The 17,364-nt window shown below is 46.7% G+C and overlaps 2 protein-coding genes across 5 annotated transcripts in view; one reads left to right on the forward strand and one right to left on the reverse strand.

Moving 5' to 3' along the window:
* Positions 1–7,918: 7,918 nt before the first annotated feature.
* cdkn1ca (cyclin-dependent kinase inhibitor 1Ca) lies at positions 7,919–10,020 on the reverse strand. The gene is made up of 3 exons (XM_035395154.1): positions 9,211–10,020; positions 8,952–9,067; positions 7,919–8,540 (listed from the first exon to the last, which is right to left on the reverse strand). Exons 1-2 carry the CDS (start codon positions 9,770–9,772, stop codon positions 8,955–8,957), a joined length of 675 nt encoding a protein of 224 aa, XP_035251045.1. The 5' UTR covers positions 9,773–10,020; the 3' UTR covers positions 7,919–8,540; positions 8,952–8,954.
* Positions 10,021–13,444: 3,424 nt separating this feature from the next.
* trpm5 (transient receptor potential cation channel, subfamily M, member 5) overlaps positions 13,445–17,364 on the forward strand; it is a 27,858-nt gene continuing 23,938 nt past the window's right edge. For 3 of the 4 annotated variants that reach the window (XM_035395117.1, XM_035395114.1, XM_035395115.1), the window contains exon 1: positions 13,445–13,528. In XM_035395117.1, the coding sequence (XP_035251008.1) occupies positions 13,502–13,528 (27 nt within the window). In that variant the 5' untranslated portion in view covers positions 13,445–13,501. The remainder of the gene's footprint in view (positions 13,529–17,364) is intronic. The other variant, XM_035395116.1, reaches the window with a different exon arrangement.

The raw sequence follows: 17,364 nt of genomic DNA on the forward strand, positions 1-17,364 counted from the left end.
ACCGCCGCGGCTTTCACTGGGGGGGGCGGGGGGGGCTGGGGGGGCTGGGGCGGGGCGGGAGGGGTTGTCCGCCGAGCGAATCGCCCGGCCCAACCGCCATCCGCCGCGGCCGCTGGGTCCAGAGAGGGCCGCTGGGTACAGAGAGGGCCGCTGGGTCCAAAGAGGGCGCTGGGTCCAGAGAGGGCGCTGGGTCCAGAGAGGGCCGCTGGGTCCAAAGAGGGCCGCTGGGTACAGAGAGGGCCGCTGGGTACAGAGAGGGCCGCTGGGTACAGAGAGGGCCGCTGGGTCCAGAGAGGGCCGCTGGGTCCAGAGAGGGCCGCTGGGTCCAGAGAGGAGCGCTGGGTACAGAGAGGGCGCTGGGTCCAGAGAGGGCGCTGGGTCCAGAGAGGGCCGCTGGGTCCAAAGAGGGCCGCTGGGTACAGAGAGGGCCGCTGGGTACAGAGAGGGCCGCTGGGTCCAAAGAGGGCGCTGGGTCCAGAGAGGGCGCTGGGTCCAGAGAGGGCCGCTGGGTCCAAAGAGGGCCGCTGGGTACAGAGAGGGCCGCTGGGTACAGAGAGGGCCGCTGGGTACAGAGAGGGCCGCTGGGTCCAGAGAGGGCCGCTGGGTCCAGAGAGGGCCGCTGGGTCCAGAGAGGAGCGCTGGGTACAGAGAGGGCCGCTGGGTCCAGAGAGGGCCGCTGGGTCCAGAGAGGGCCGCTGGGTACAGAGAGGGCCGCTGGGTACAGAGAGGGGCGCTGGGTACAGAGAGGGCCGCTGGGTACAGAGAGGGCCGCTGGGTACAGAGAGGGGCGCTGGGTACAGAGAGGGCCGCTGGGTACAGAGAGGGCCGCTGGGTACAGAGAGGGCCGCTGGGTCCAGAGAGGGCCGCTGGGTACAGAGAGGGCCGCTGGGTCCAGAACCATGCGCTCCCCATCAGCCCAGCGAGAGCTTTATGGGCCTAATGACTGAGAGAGAGAGAGAGGAGGAGGAGGAGGAGGAGGAGGGAGGGAGGGAGGGAGGGAGGGAGGGAGGGAGGGGGCGGAGACTTCAAGATGAAAAAGAGGAGGGTGAATGGATGGACAGAGGAATAAAGAGATGACAGCAGTTGAGCAGAGTGCCTGTGTCACTGCGGGGTGGGGTGTGATGGAGAACAGGTTTCCCCTCCGAAAAAAAAAACCCACAGAAAGAAAAAAAAAAAACACACACAAAGGGGGTTTGGCTGAAAAGAGGTTTAGGGCTCCTATTGTCAGGACAGAATCACCATAAAAGTCAAAAATACGACAGGGCCCTTATCCTCAGTCCTCTCCCCTAAAGAGGCTATTGGTTTGAAAAAAAATAGATTTTTTTATTTTATTTTAAAAACTCAATTTCTAGTCTAAATCGAAACGATGTTCTGCACACAGGCAAACGGCGAATGAAAATGAGCCTGTGGGTTCACTGTGCTGCCGTTACACTCTACAGACGCAGCGGTTCCCTGACGTTGGGCTCTGCTCTGCGGAAAGAAAAGCGCATTAAAATCTGCCACCTGCACTATTACAGGGACACAGTTCCATACGCATGTCACTTTGTGTTCAGTTATTCGTCGTGTATCTTTATTAGCCCCCCCCCCCCCCCCCCCCCCCCCCCCCCCCGGCTGTAGGTGACGGTGCTGGATGCTTCTCCTGCGGGATGCCTGCGGATCGCACCCCAGTGAACCGAATTCCCCCCGTGGCCTTTGCAGAACTCAATGGTCAACAGACGCGGGTAATTTCCTAACACCCGTTGATAGAGTTTTCTCTGTACTCTCCATCACAGATCAGGACGGGCGGGGGTGGGGGGGTGGAGGCTGGAGCAGCCCAAGGGGACCTTCTGTCATTTTAAATAGTTGATGAAAGTTTTTGAACCCTTCCCTCTGGGGGGTGTTGGCTGTAGAAAGGGGGGGGTGTGGGGGGGGGGGGGGGTGTGGGGGGGGGGGGGACAGCCCATCTGGTCAGGACCACGGTGCTGTGGGACAGGGGTGTAGGAGGGCACTGTACTCATAACCGAAAAGACATCAGGTTCAAACCCCTACCGGAGCGCTGATGCTGTGACCTTGAGCAAGGTGTAGCCAAGATGAATCTAACAGGGAAACATTAGGGAGTGGATGAAGGTATTCCATGTGAAATGTATTACAACATTGTGAGTTTTCACTGTAATTCAGGTATGGAAATTAATATTTTCACTTCAGGCCTGTTTACATTACATCTTATCCAAAGCGACTTAGACAACTTTTTACATTGCATTTATAATTGCATCCATTTATACAGCTGGATATATACTGGAGCAAGGCAGGTTAAGTACCTTGCTCAAGGGTACAATGGCAGTGTCCTGCCCAGGAATCGAACCTGTGTCGTCCGCGTTTATTTGGTTGACACTGAAATTTCTTGCTGAATTTTTCCCTCTTGTGTTTCCCCTCCTTTCAATACTTTTCCAAATATATTTTTTACCCAGAATTTCTTCGGATTTCAGCTCCCCTCTGACGAATTTCACAAGAGCGGCTTATACGGTAGTCTGTCGCGTGCTGTGATACATATGGCTGAATGCCACGAGCACTGTTAAGGAGCGGTTGGTTGTAAATCATCGTCTTAAAATGGTCCAGTTACTTCAGTGCAAACCCAGCTGTACGCGAGAACACGTAAAAATTTGATTTACGCACGACGCCCTGGATGAGAAAATAAATTGGGTAATGGTGTGCATCTGAATACCTGAGATTGAAATGCATCTTCCCTACGAGCGGCTTTTACGGTGCAGGTGAAATTGGCCTTGCCCTGCCGTGTTACGTCGCAGTGCAGTCAGTCAGTGCTCGCGACACCTGGTTTCGTGATTCGAGTTGGACGGTTCTAAACAGGAGACCTAGACGCCAGACGCGCGGCTAACTGACCCGTTTCTGCAGCTCAGCTCATAAACGAAAATCCAAGATAAATGGCCAGCGGTATAAACGCAGAGGTACCGCTCGCGGCACGCATACGCTACACAGTGCTCCACTGTTCGGGGAAACACAGCTGTGGGAATATCGTTATGGTGCTCCACTTGCACAGGCTTTTTCAACGTGCGTTTTTTTTTTTTTAAGAATACAAATGTGCACCTGCATTGGAGACGAGGTTCACCAAGTGCACCTCGCGCAATCCAAAAACATAAGCCTAGACCGCAGCATTCAGACACACAATGCAGCATTACATTGTATCGGTGTCTGTTCTAACACGTTTACTTGTTGTACGTCTAAATAAACAGAGAAATAAACGTGACTAAAGCGCTACGTCTGTAGCGTCATCCGCAGCCGCGCAGCGTGCATGATCCTCTCTCCCCTGAAGCTCACAGTTCAATCCCTCTTGATGACTTGGATGAGCCGAGCGAATTGGCGTTTGTTGGAGTGTGTGTGGGGGGGGGGATGTTTAAAACGTGAACAGGGCCCCCAACAGAGAGCAGGCTCGGAAAAAAAGGGAAAGAAAGAAAGAAGATTCTTGAAAAGCTGCCACGAGTTCCCCGTCAGTCAGCCTTCTGCGTGGCTGCGTCAATTAAGCTGTGCGCATTGTTGCACATGCGCATGAATACTGAGTAAAGGAACGCCAAAAAGGAGCCGGGGAGCGAACACACCCACACACATACGCGCGCGCGCACACACACACACACACACACTGGCACTGTGGAACAATGCAAAGTATAACAATAGAAAACAGTGTCCTTTTTCACTCCAGTGTTCGTGCTGTGGATTGTCTTCATAGTCTCAGGAATGAAATTACTAGGCCTAAAATCATTTCTTAATTCGTTTCACGCAATCTGCGACCGTTTTAGATTATATGGCACTGTGATTACAGAAAATTGCACCAAAAACATTATTCACTCTTAGCGTTACTGGCCCTGTCCCATTTTTTAGATTTCAGTGGGGCATTTTGGAGATGTATTCTGTCGGAACCGTATTTGTATTTGTAAGGAAGACGACTAAATGGACAAAGCGTTCAACTCCTCACAGATTAGCCAACGCGTCTTTTCATATTGTCATCGAGGTGCTGACTGAGTAGGCCTACGTCCAAAAAAAAAAAAAAAAAAGACAATGGTCTATAAACGTACAGACGTGAACAAACCCTTCCATTCGTCACGCTAGGGGGAGAATTGGGGTTGGGTTGAAAAAAAATTAAAGTGATGCGAGTTTTGGGGGGCCCAGGGGGAGCGGGGAGCTTTAATTTGGTGACAAAACCTCATTTGCAGGTCAATGCGATGGCACACTCGCCTCTCCTCTCGCTCCAAGTCCCCTTTGTTCCCTATAGCCTGCTCCGCTGCCAGATGGCCGTGGAAAATGCTAATTCTCTTTGGCTGAATTTTTCTCCTTTTTGTATTTAATTGCGGTCTTTGCAGATGGGGTCTGTGGAGTGTGTGCCTTATTCAAATGGGATTTAGTTTTTATATTCTTTTTTTTTTCTAGGCACGTTTCTTACCTCGCATGTGAGTCGAGCAGCGTCTGGCATCTGACGGCCAACTTTTCAGAGAAAGCACAGTGCGGACGTCTGCGGACCAGTCGGGGGTGATTCAGGCGGAGGGCCTTACCGAATGGTTCAGCGGCATTAGGTTTTTTGTTGTTTCTGTTGTTATTTACACAACATTTTCGTTTTTTCATTTCAGCTTGCAATAAAGCGAAAGTGTTTTGAAAGCCACGTCAATGGTTAACATCGCCTCAGAAAGCACTATTGAAATCTAAAGCCACCCTGTACTTTTGGCCGAATCGCTTTCTTGCTCTCGTGCGACTAAATTAAACTAGTTCTCAGATGGGATCGGGTCACTGTCCCAGTGATAATGACAGTTGTACGGGTGTTTTAAAATGCATTAATCAGAGCAATTAATTAGTAAAATGAAATATTTCTTTTTCGATAAGCCGAGGTAACCGGGAAATAGGCACTGTCGCTGAAACATCCAAAATTCCAGGCCCGTGCCACCGATGCGTAGTGTAGGCTGCGCACTGCTTGAATTTATACAAACATATAGGTGGCATAAAGACTGGTTTTAACAGATCGCGGAAAGAAAAGAGCACGTGGCTCATGCTTCATATCATATTAGTGTCACGGCTCTGTAACTGACCGTCCGAAGAATCAAGCATATCCAAACGCATCATAAAAAACAGAACACGCGCACACATACACATACACATGCTATTATAACCTGAGACTGTTTTCAATATATTTATGAAAAACGATGTTGTATACTAAACTATGTACATTCTCATATCTACATTTATGAATTCTCATATTTAAAAATACTGTATTACTTTTTTTTTTTTTTAAACATTTCTTCAACTAACATTATGCGTTTTTATAACATATTTAATGCGATTTCAGTGAGAAACCAATCCAGTAAATATCACATGATAATAATATTTCTGGGCTCGATCTTTTTATCGTAACACGTTGTGTTGATTTTACGTTTTTAGACATGTTTTTAAAATCTGATCTGTTTTATCTATATAATATAAAATAAATACATTTCCGCGTACTTGTCTTTTATTTTTGTTTGCACTCAGCTGTGATGATGCCGTACACCTGACTCAGAAGATGAGCAACGGAACTTTGCTTAAAACATGAACTGGATATAAAAACAATTGGCATTAAAATGGTCATTTTAACAGTTTCGTTGTTTTACGATAAATCTCACAGTTGGGAGTCATCTGCTTCTAATAATAAAATTAACAAAACTATGGGAATACATTTGATGTTTTTCTGGCTCAACGTTATTTTACAGTCTAGGCCTACATTAGGTTTTTTTTTTTTTAAACTAAATGTGGATTAAACAAACTGAAACTTTTCAACAAAATGAAACGAAATTTTGAATCAAGAAATTTATTGAGAATAAATGACTTTTTGATCGTTTAATTCATGATCATTTTATTCATTGACCTGTATTGATCTGCGTAAGGCACAGAAACTCGAAAAAATATGTTGATCCGTTTGTGCACCACGTTGCTGAAATAATGCAATGTCTAAGAATCTTTGCGAAACTATAGGTCAAACGCAGCTACATGATCCTTGCATGCGGGGAACTTCATTAAACCGAGTTGTAGCCGGACAGCTGCTATCTCGAAATTATTAAGTATTGTGAATTTAAAGCTAAGTTTATTGAACGTCGTAGTCTCTCGGGGGGCATATGGCTTCTAATTAGCTGGATATCCTCCATAGTTTAATTATATTTTTTCGCTCATTCGTATCAATGGAGAGGCAAACAAAGTTGCCATTGTTCTCAAATGCAGGACATTATGTGGCTGAATTAATGGATCTTGGCTATGTCTACATGGATTTGCCATATGGCTACAAAGGGGAGAAGAATGGAGACGGAGCGCTTTGTGTTGGAAATGAGAACGAGGGAGTCAAAAGTACGGACAGAGTGCGCGTGTTTGTTTGCGCTGGCGGGACTAGGCGGCGGTAATCGCGCAACAATGTATCACACATTTTTACGCGGGCATTACCCGCGGAGTCACTAAGGCGGCTCGCGCTTTGGAGGAAAAAAAATGATTTGATGTTCTATAAAATGTTCTTTTAAGGCTGCATGCTATATATATTGATTTTCTTCCCCGATTTTAAGCCATTGTTACTACATGGGGGCGAAAATGAGCGCTGGGTCTTGCGCGGCGTCAGCTGCTTCCATACAATTAAATGTAAACTTGAAAGTATAGCCAACTGAACAAGCACGTTTAAAAAAAAAAGAAGAAAAAAAAGAAGCTGGGCATTACAAAGCCACGTCTTTTCTCTCCCCCCGAAGGCAGGTGGCCTCCGTGACGGAGGTAGTGCGGCGCGTTGTTTCCACGGGGGTAAACAGCGCTGGTAAGAGGTTCTTTAGAAGAGTCATTGAGTGTGCACTGAATGTGGGGGTGTCTCTGTGGACAATACGGGGGTCCCAAAGGCACCTGCTTCAGTTCTTTATGGGGGGGGGGGGGGGGGGGAGAGAAAGCCCCTTTAAATCCCCACCCTATATCCCACAGCTGCCCCCTTCGCCGCAACAGCGACTTGCGGAATTGAGTATTCATTGTGATACTTGCTTGTCGTACGTGTTTATTTTGCATAGCCCACTGCAGTTGAAATAAGAAGCATACTGTTTGTACAATTTACTTTCATATTTTGTAGCAAAGTTGCCTCTTGAATGCAAGGTTGTTGGGCATATGCAAAACCACGTGGTGCTCTATTAAATGAACACTACACAAAACGAAGAGGAAACAAAATATGCTATAACAATAATAATACTGTATGTGTCTTACGGGCCTCTGTGTCTGTTGGGTGTCGTTTAAAATCTCTTTAACTGGAATTTTGACCTTTTGATCATTTAACTGTAAAGCAGGTCTTACACCGGCTAGATGCTTTAAAAAGTAAGCATACAGATTCACTATGAGTGTCAACAGCTTTCTGGCCTAAAGGTTTTTTTTCCCCCTGCTACCGTGCCTAAGCTCGGTTTTTTTTTTGCACATTACATTTGCGGCGCGTGAGTTTGTGATCCCAACGGCCGCGTGTCCTTAAAATCCGAGGTTAATTCTTACTTTCCACGCAGTGAAACGAGCATAAAGAGGATTTTCGAGACGGACGTAAGCCGGGAAAGATCACGGCCCTGTTGTGTCTGGTGCGGGCGACAGAACTAGAGCAGCAGATGCTGGATAGCCTATAAACTAATGGCGGCTTGGTGGACCAGGGGAGGATTACGGGGGGGAGGGGGTGTCAATCAGGAAAAAACGAATGCTAGCATTTGTCAGTCTTTGTTAGGCCGGATCGTTTGGAGACAGGTGTGTTATGTATATATGCGAGATCCCGAAAGCGGACGTGTCCTGTAGGTTTCAAGCGCGAGAATAACGCAACAAATAAATAAATAAATAAATAAAGCAAGACAGGCCAGGATAAATTGGCGTGGACAAAAAAAGAAATAATTTTTAAAAAATATGGAAAACTCAACACAACTTCGTTAGAAGAGCAAAATAACGTTTTATTTTGTTTTCGTGGAACACAAGTAGAGGGCAGTGATATATGAAACGGCTCAGAAACACAATGGACCCTACTTTCAAGTGTACTATTGAAAGCTACATTACTGATTGCAAAACATCACAATATAAAAACACTTTGAAAATAAAAAAACGTCGCCCTTTGGCTACGACAGGCATTTGCAAATAAGGTGAAACATAAATAAAAAAATTATAAGTTAGAATATTCTTTAAAAAATATATATTTACACAACTCAAGATACATATTTTTCAACAGAAATATATAACTCAATAGTCTTTTTTAAAGCTGTACACTTTTGGCCAGTGTAGACATTTAAAGTTACTTAAGATTGCACAGTTGTTAATGTATTTTAACACTGTCATGTGACTGCACACGAAGCCACAAGTTTGCTACATTTGTCTGAATTAAGTCCTTCGGCGAGTACGCTCTCCACCGCAGTCCAGAGAGGCGACGCGTGCGCCCCGCGCAAGAGCGCCAAGCAATGGACGACCGTACGCGCGGTAACTCTCTCCGTGTCCTCCTCTCCCTCTGGCTGCTCGCGGAAGAAACGGTCTTCACAATCTCGCAGTGCAAAATGCCTGTCGGAAAAAAGAAGTAGCACGTTATAGATACATTTCATACTGTTTGCTTTATCTTCACACACGTTCCCCCGGACGAGAAAATGCACGAGTCAGCTATTTCCTGAGAGACACACATACAGAGAAACACAATCGTATCCTTTTCCTGCAAACGTCACCATCTAGTAGAACCTTTCCCGCCAAAGTGACGTACATTCCCCTCCCCCCTTTCTTACGCTCTCCCAAGCGAAGTCACAACCGAGATTCATGACTGTTCAAAGAAAATCAGGTAACACTGTAATGAGATCTCCAGTCGCATGGCAACGTACTATAACCACCGCCTATGGTTAATGGTCACAACGAAACCTAACATTTGACTCTCACCATAAATTTAAAGTGAGTCGCATTTAAAAAAACACAGACACATACATACCTTTTTAGCGAATTCGTTTCCGTGGAGTCTGTTCCACTGGAATTGCGAGTGTAGAATTCTGGGAGGAGTTTTCGCTTTGCTTCGCTTCGGACATTCTTTTCCTTTTCATGTAAAAATCTATTTTAAAAGAAGGGTGAAATTTACGTTAATAAATGCTACCCATATTAAATAGTGGTTACACTCAAATGCGTAATACCGTCGCGCACATTGATCTCCATTTGGCTTGCTGCGTTAAGAGAGACCCGAAAGTATACGCTTACCTGTAATGTGTGTTGTGGTGGTCGTTGTCAGCTCAGTAGTGGACGTCCTTTTCCGTCGGGCGCACACGGCGGCTTTGCGCTTTGGCTTCCCTGAGTTCAGTCTGTCCGAGCAGTTCTCCTGGTTTAACTCGCCGGAGCGGGGCAGGGTAGCTTCGGGAGTGGATAAGCGGTCATCGACGGGGCGAGGTGCCGGCACGTCCTGCGTAGCACAGTCCCTGGAAGCCATGTCCGAACACGGCTTCACCTTCGCCGGCACGGACACTGCAACCCTGTTTCTCCCCGTCTGCACGGACTCCTGGTAGAAGACGGGTGTCGAGTCCGTAGGCGTTTCCTCCCACTCGTAATCTCCAGACAGCGGAGTATCCGTCTCGAAGTTAAAGTTCCACCGGCGCTGGTCCCGGTCGGAGATTTCCCGCAGCTGCATTTTCATCTCCCGGTTTAGCTCTTCGTGATCCACCGGACCGAAAAGGTTCCTGCAGGCGCTGGTGCGTGCATGCAGCGGAAAGGTTCTCCGCGCGGCCAGCCGCTCCAGAGTGCTATTCGATAGCTGGACATTTGACATTGTGAAATCTCGATATCCAACAAGAATAAGAAAAATGCAAAAACAAACTCAATGTCGTTGCCCCAGGAACGCTGTAGATTTCCAGACGGAGCTTGGTCGGCTATTTCGTGTGTATGTTTACGCTCTTTTTTTCCCAGTCAGCGCAGAGGTACATGAGAGTACATTTAAATGTGTGGCACAGCTGTGTACTAAAACTGGTATTTAAAGTCCCCAAGGTGTGCAGGTTTGTATAGCCACATCGCCGACCTTCCCATTGGCTTAGCTATATCCCGCCCTCTCGTGCTGGACACGCCTCTACTCCACTCACATTGGGCTGGGAGCGCCCTTGGATCGGCGCCAGCTCAGCGAGGTCTGTGATTTGTCCCCGGCATGTCAGCGTTGTGGGTGATTGAGGTGCTGCCGCACAGCCGATGTGTAGTTGTTGTTGCCCGAGGAAGGTTTTGCTTACGATGTAGTTTTTTCCCCCCCTCAACCCTCACCACCATCCCCCACTTTCTCTCTGTCTCCTTGCTTCTCAAATCCCTTGCTAGCCACGTCCTGCAAGAGAACTTACTACTTACTCTATGGCAACGAAGTGTGTAGAAATTGCATAGATTTAAAAAAGGGAAATGTACTGTTTTCCAAAAAATGAAATACGTTGCATGCAACACTCGGTGACAACGTACTATATTGTTATACAATAACAAAAAAATAAAAATTCTATATATATATATATATGTGTGTGTGTGTGTGTGTGTGTGTGTGTGTAGTTTCACCATCCAAGTTACTTGTAGCTACCCTTTTCTAACGAATTCGGGGGAGTTTTAACCTTTAACCGACTAGCCTAGAATGGCTACTGGCTACTGTAGCGTATTATTTTTTCATAATCTGGTCACAACCAGAGAGATGCGATTCCAGAAGTGGTCTAGAATTCACGCGAGTAGTCAGTGCTATTTCACGCAAGAGACAAAAGAACTGAAAAAATCAAGTGAAGAGCCACTGTAATTAGCTTTTACACACGAATTTGATGCAATCAGTGTGGCACTTAATGGGAAAATGTAATCACGCTCCTCAATTGTTAGACCGAAGTAATCATAGGTTACAATAGTAGCAAAACTGCAAAATGTGCTGGCAACTTGAAGAAAATATGCAAATGTTTAAAACACATTTATTAATGCGATTTGGAAAGGTGTTGATATTTATATTCTAATTATTTTTTCCTTTCTTTTTTGCTCGTAACGACAAGCGAAAACAGCTATGGAATTGCAAACTAAGAGGGTAATTAGCAAGTTCAGTAATGGTGTCCTTTGAAAGCATTTGATGTTTTAGCAGATGGAATTTTGATTCCCTCTGAATGAATGAATACAAGCGTTTTGCTTTATTTTGAAACAATAGACTGATTAGAATTACCGACGTATGTTCGTTAAAACTGGAGCTCTCTCGTGCGTAAAATACGGCGATGATGTACACTCTGTTACACATAAATTATACACCCCTACTCCGAACAATGGCAATACACATTTAAAGTGGGGAGTACGTTTGAGTTGATAGTCGCGTGAATGTGTGAAAACAGCGCCATCCTTTGTTTGGCTGTTAGTGTAGGCGAGAAACCGTCTGATTGTCGAAGACAATCAGTTCGATGATAGTTTCCATCAGGACTTTTTTGCATTCATGGAAACCTACGGTGTTTTGTTGAATTTTAACTTTATATAATTTCGAGTTGGGACTTTAATTCCATATTTTATTTTGTTATTTTCAAATAGTTGTGCTTAATGTCTTGTTATCATGGGCAAAACATATTTTTTCATCTGCTGGTATTAATGTTTGAAAGTCGTATGCACTTTGTTCATGTTGCCGGGCCCGTTCTGTTAAATAATATCGCGCAAATATTAGTGTAGACTAATCATTCTTGCGTCGTTTGCGTAAGAGAAAGCTCGTGTATTTCACAAGTGAGGCTTGCATGTTCAAATACGATTTTCTTCTTATTTAAAATCAACGAACAACTCGCTTGTTTAATATATCTGTATTTGTGTTAATATATATGCGTGTATATGATTAGTTAAATACGTATTCGTTCTATATTTTATATGTATGACTAAATTATTTTAATTACTGTACTGTAAAAAGCCTTTTGCGATGTGATGTCGCCTCCTGGTGGCTAAAATACGTAATATCACGTTGGAGATTGTTTCTGTGGGTGTCCTGTGTTCTTCGCTGATGCTGGACACATTGTGTGTCCATAAAATGCAATGCTGTTTTGTGTGTCGGAGGAAAAACAGTTTTTTTAAAATATTTTTGGCTGAAGGCATTTCATTTGTTTAGTTTTATTTGGAATGGAACTTTATTTTTCAAACTCCAGTACTGTGGGCACTCCCATAGAGGGAGTGCCCCATCCCAGCACTTTTTTGTAATTTGTATTTGTCCTAATACTGTAGCTTATTCTTCTGCCTAGTTGGCTTTGCAGAGGTTAGGTCTGAATAGTGTTCACTGTGTGAACTAAACTGTGTTCTTGGCTAGAAATAGCTGTACAAAATAAGTATTGTACCTTACTGAACCTGTGTTTAGCAGTTGTCTATGACCATGAAATGCACTTTTTGTACGTCGCTTTGGATAAAAGCGTCTGCCAAATTAATGTAATGTAATGAGGTGTTTATGTTTGTTACAACAGCCAGTACATCCCAAGATCACGCACACACACACATGTGCACACACACGCACGCACATACACACACACACACACACACACTCTCTCTCTCTCTCTCTCACACACACACACACTCTTTCGCTCTCTCTCACACACACACACACACACACACTCTTCCTCTCTCTCTCTCTCTCTCTCTCACACACACACTCTTCCTCTCTCTCTCTCTCACACACACACACACACACTCTTCCCCTCTCTCTCTCTCTCTCTCTCACATACACACTCTTCCCCTCTCTATCGCTCTCTCTCTCACACACACACACTCTTCCCCTCTCTCTCTCACACACACACACACACTCTTCCCCTCTCTCTCTCTCTCGCACACACACACTCTTCCCCTCTCTATCGCTCTCTCTCTCACACACACACACTCTTCCCCTCTCTCTCTCACACACACACACACACTCTTCCCCTCTCTCTCTCTCTCTCGCACGCACACACTCTTCCCCTCTCTCTCTCTCTCTCTCTCTCTCACACACTCTTTTTTTTACTGATCAGCCTATGGTCAGGGTCACACGCAGACCGGGCTCTCCACTGATCCTGGGTCAGCCTATGGTCAGCATGGCAGGGCTGGGTCACACGCAGGCCGGGCTCTCCACTGATCCCGGGTCAGCCCAGCGTCAGCACGGCAGGGCTGGGTCACACGCAGGCCGGGCTCTCCACTGATCCCGGGTCAGCCCAGCGTCAGCACGGCAGGGCTGGGCCACACGCAGGCCGGGCTCTCCACTGATCCCGGGTCAGCCCAGCGTCAGCACGGCAGGGCTGGGTCACACGCAGGCCGGGTTCTCCACTGATCTCAGGTCAGCGGGTCAGGAGCTACCGGCGGGTACTCAGCCGCCGTCGAAGCCGTGCTCCTACGCGGAGCTGCTGGGAGCCGCGACTGTCGTCATGGCGATGCCCCGGCTGCACCTGCCCTGTGGGCAGGGCCGGGTGGGCGGGGCTGAGACCGGCTCACCTGTGCGGTGTTTCCTGGTCTGGAGCTGGAGCTGGGAGCTGGCAGGTGAGGGAGAGGAGAGCAGCACAGAGTCACAGGGCACGCCAGCATGCCAGGACCACGGGACCGGGCACAGGTGGGTACCAGCCCCCGGAGCGTGTGTGTGTGTGTGTGTGTGTGAGAGAGTGTTTTGTGAGAGAGTGTGTGTGTGTGTGAGAGTGTGTGTGTATGAGAGAGTGTGTGTGTATGAGAGTGTGTGTGTATGAGAGAGAGTATTTGAAAGTGTGAGTGTGTAAGAGAGAGAGTGTGTGGCAGTGTGTGTGTGTGTGTGTGAGAGCAAGTGTATTAAATAGTGTGAGAGAGTGTGTAAAATAGTGTGTTTGTATGTATGTGAGAGAGAGAGTATATGTAAAATAGTGTGTGCGTGTGTGTATGATAGAGAGTGTGTGTAAAATAGTGTGTGTGTATGTGTGTATATATGTATGAGAGAGAAAGAGAGCGAGAGTGTGTGTGAGAGAGAGTGTGTGTGTGTGTATGAGAGAGAGTGAGAAGTGTGTGATAGAGAGCGTGTGTAAAATAGTGTGTGTGTATGTGTGTATATATGTATGAGAGAGAAAGAGAGCGAGAGTGTGTGAGAGAGGGAGTGTGTGTGTGTGTATGAGAGAGAGTGAGAAGTGTGTGATAGAGAGCGTGTGTAAAATAGTGTGTGTGTTCGTATGAAAGAGAGAGAGCAAGAGAGTGTGAGAGAGAGCGTGTGTGTAAAATAGTGTGTGTGTGAGAGAGAGAGCGAGAGAGTGCGTGAGAGAGAGAGAGAGAGTGTGTGTAAAATAGTGTGTGTGTGAGAGAGTGAGAGAGTGCGTGAGAGAGAGAGAGAGTGTGTGTATGAGAGTGCGAGAGAGTGTGTGTAAAATAGTGTGTGTGTGAGAGAGAGAGCGAGAGAGTGCGTGAGAGAGAGAGAGTGTGTGTATGAGAGTGCGAGAGAGTGTGTGTTGCTGCACTTGTCCCAGTCTCTCTCTCTTACAGGTGTTTGCAGTAGTCTGCCAGGTGCGGATCTCTGTACCCTGTTTAGATGGGGAGAGTATGGTCAGGGGAGGGGGAGGGGGTGTCATTTGATGTACTCAAATTAGCAGAGATCATTTATATTCTGCATTACAGACCCTTGTTTTTGTTTTCACGCCCGTCTCTGAGACGTGTAGCCAGTTAAAAGGGCCGGACTGTGCTGATCTGATGCGCTTGCCCTGTCCTCCCCGACGTCCCGTCAGGCTGTAAGGTTCCCTGCGGTTATCGCGTTTCGTTCTGAAGGGGCTGAGTGTTCTGGACGAGGCCTGAACTCGTGATAAAATTTTTTTTAAAAACGCTCATTTTACTGGTGCGGTTGCTTTATGATTTTTTTGACGGGTCTTATCTTGTTCTGGAGCGAGCGCAATCGTCTCCGTACTTTCGCGACTTTAAATAGGCAAATGGGAATAATTAGGCGCCATTTGAATGCGCACATCCTACCTCTCTCAGTGTCAGGTCGTCCAGCGCTGCGTTCGCTGATGCGTAAAAGTTTGAATAATTTCTCGGGGGAAGCCGCTTGTCAGGATTTACGCACATTCCAGGAATAAGCCATACATAAGTTAACCTTTGTGCTGTTCTTTAGGTCAGAAGTAACCCCTCCCTTTCACCACATGAAAACCCTCAAAATAATTTTTTCCGGCATGAAATTTGATAAATTTGATTAGCTGGAACGACCCTGCCATTAGAGAAAGTTAAACATTACCCTTTTTATATTTCTATAAAAGCGGTACACCATCAGGATGCAAAAAGTATTTTTTTAACCCTGCGGTTATGAAGTCAGAAGTCAAAATGAAAGTTAAGCGTTGCCTGTCTGTTACAGCAAAAAAAAAAATCAATTATGCTGTGTGTTTAGTAGTCAAGATGAGTGGGCATGGATTGCCTGCACAATATGAAGTCAACACGAGAGTTAACGCAACACTAACACAACACAACAAACTGCACGGTGGTGTGGATTACAGTACCTTTGCCTGCTATCTCCAGCTGATTGAGAGCAGCCTTTTTATCAAGCTGAATTTACTGGGTGTGAGTGCAGGAGTGTAAAAGACTAGGAGTACCTACAGTACCAGCCTTCAATTGTAGTTTATCTCTCTATTCAAATACTCCCATGGTGGAGCCCATGCTGGCCTTTCTTACGCCTGTCCTTCTAGGGATAGTCACGTCATTCTCAGGTGTTTTTATGCCCAGGTGAAGCAAAACTGGTTTGTGAAACAGCATACAGGTGTACACGCACAGGTGCTGGACAGATACACACAGGTATCAAACAGATACACACACAGGCAACACACAGGTACACACACAGGTACCAGACAGGTACGCACAGTGGTACCAAACAGGTGTGTGCACAGATACTGTACAGGTACACACACAGACACTGGACAGGTATGCACATGGGTAACAGACAGGTACACACACAGGTTCGAGACAGGTGTGTGCACAGGTACCGGACAGGTACGCTCACGGGTACCTGTATCAGTATCGGACATGCCTTACCTGAGCAATGCAGGAATAGAGGTGTCTAAACAGGAAATAACCTGGGCTGATATTTGTGTTGTTAAAATAGAAAGGTACGAGCACAAGACCGCAAAATACAAGGGAAGGGCTTAATGACACCCGATATTTACTCAGAATAAATCTGTAGTTTAACGTTTGAGCCCAAGATATTTTACAGTGAAATGATTTTTGTTGCTCTCTATTGTTGGGATTTTACGTTTGTATATTCATCTTCGGTGCTTAAATGATTGACAGGGAGCCTTGGGGAGCGTGTTTATTGAAGCCTGGCCCGAGTCGGTCCCTCTGTCAGCGCGCCCAGTATCGGTGCCAGTCCCCATGCAAATGGCAGCTTTGCATAGAGCCCGAATGGCGGATGACCTGCCGCCCCCCACGGCCCTGCTGCTCAGTGACATGGAGCCGCTCTCCACATCATTTGCACTTTCACCTGAAAAACACAGAGAGCGTGTGAGCGCTAAGCCCTGCTGCTAACCCAGAATGAGTAACCTGGCCCCCAACCCCCCACCCCAACCCTGCCCTGCAGCCCTGCTGCTAACCCTGCTCCACTCCTGTCCCCAGCCCTGCCCCCAGCCCCACTATGCCCCCAGCCCCCCACCCCACCCCAGCCCCCCATCCCAGCCCTGCCCCCAGCCCCCCACACCAGCCCTGCCCTGCCCAGAGTCCTTCAGGGATCACCATTCACTTTCCTGCTAACAGCTTATACTAAAGATTTTAAATTTGTTTTACCATAAATATAGTCTTACATTTTTATTTTTTTAAACTCTGTCATGAGACTGTGTTTTGACCTCACCATCATGGCCTGTCTGAAAGGCCACACTAAGCTTTTGATTAGGATAAGCTGTCCCGTTCAGCGTCAGGGTCCGAGCCCCAGCGGGGTGACCTCGACAGTAAAGCAGGTGTTACCCAGGTACTCTGCAGCCTGGAGGGAATGATCCTGAGATCAAGCTCGGCATCTGTACAGTTTTTTTCAGCGAATGCGCGTTGATTATTGCTATTTTTTAATTTAATACAAAATGTAGCCTGTGCAGTTCATAGCATTAATTCCCAGAGAATCTCTTTTGTATCTAGGTAACATTTGTATTGTAACTGGAGTATCGTGAATGGAAATCGAATCAAACAGGGAGATGACTGCCAATAGCCAGCTCTAGTAAAATGATTTAGGATAAGTAATGGGTGGTATATGTGTGTGTTTGAGCCTGTGCAGCTGGGTGTGGTGTCCCTGATACAGCGGCCCTCTCCACAGATTTAATGTTACGCATTATAAATGTTTGTGACACTGCGCTGGACTGCCTCTATGAGTGTGCACGTGGGGAGAACTCTGGGTCCTGCTGGATGGGTAAATAAGGATGAAAATGTGTGTTCATCAGGGTGGAGCTACTGCAGGTCAGAGGTAGCAGGGTGGAC

Source organism: Anguilla anguilla, chromosome 16 (genome assembly GCF_013347855.1).
Source record: "Anguilla anguilla isolate fAngAng1 chromosome 16, fAngAng1.pri, whole genome shotgun sequence".
NCBI lineage: Eukaryota > Metazoa > Chordata > Actinopteri > Anguilliformes > Anguillidae > Anguilla > Anguilla anguilla.

What these genes read in the sequence shown, in the direction of transcription:
- cdkn1ca (XM_035395154.1), bottom strand. Translation starts at nt 9,772, where the DNA reads ATGTCAAATGTCCAGCTATCGAATAGCACTCTGGAGCGGCTGGCCGCG. An exon ending in CACCACAACACACATTACAG is followed by an intron (nt 9,068 to 9,210) that starts GTAAGCGTATAC and finishes CTTTTAAAATAG; the next exon opens with ATTTTTACATGAAAAGGAAA.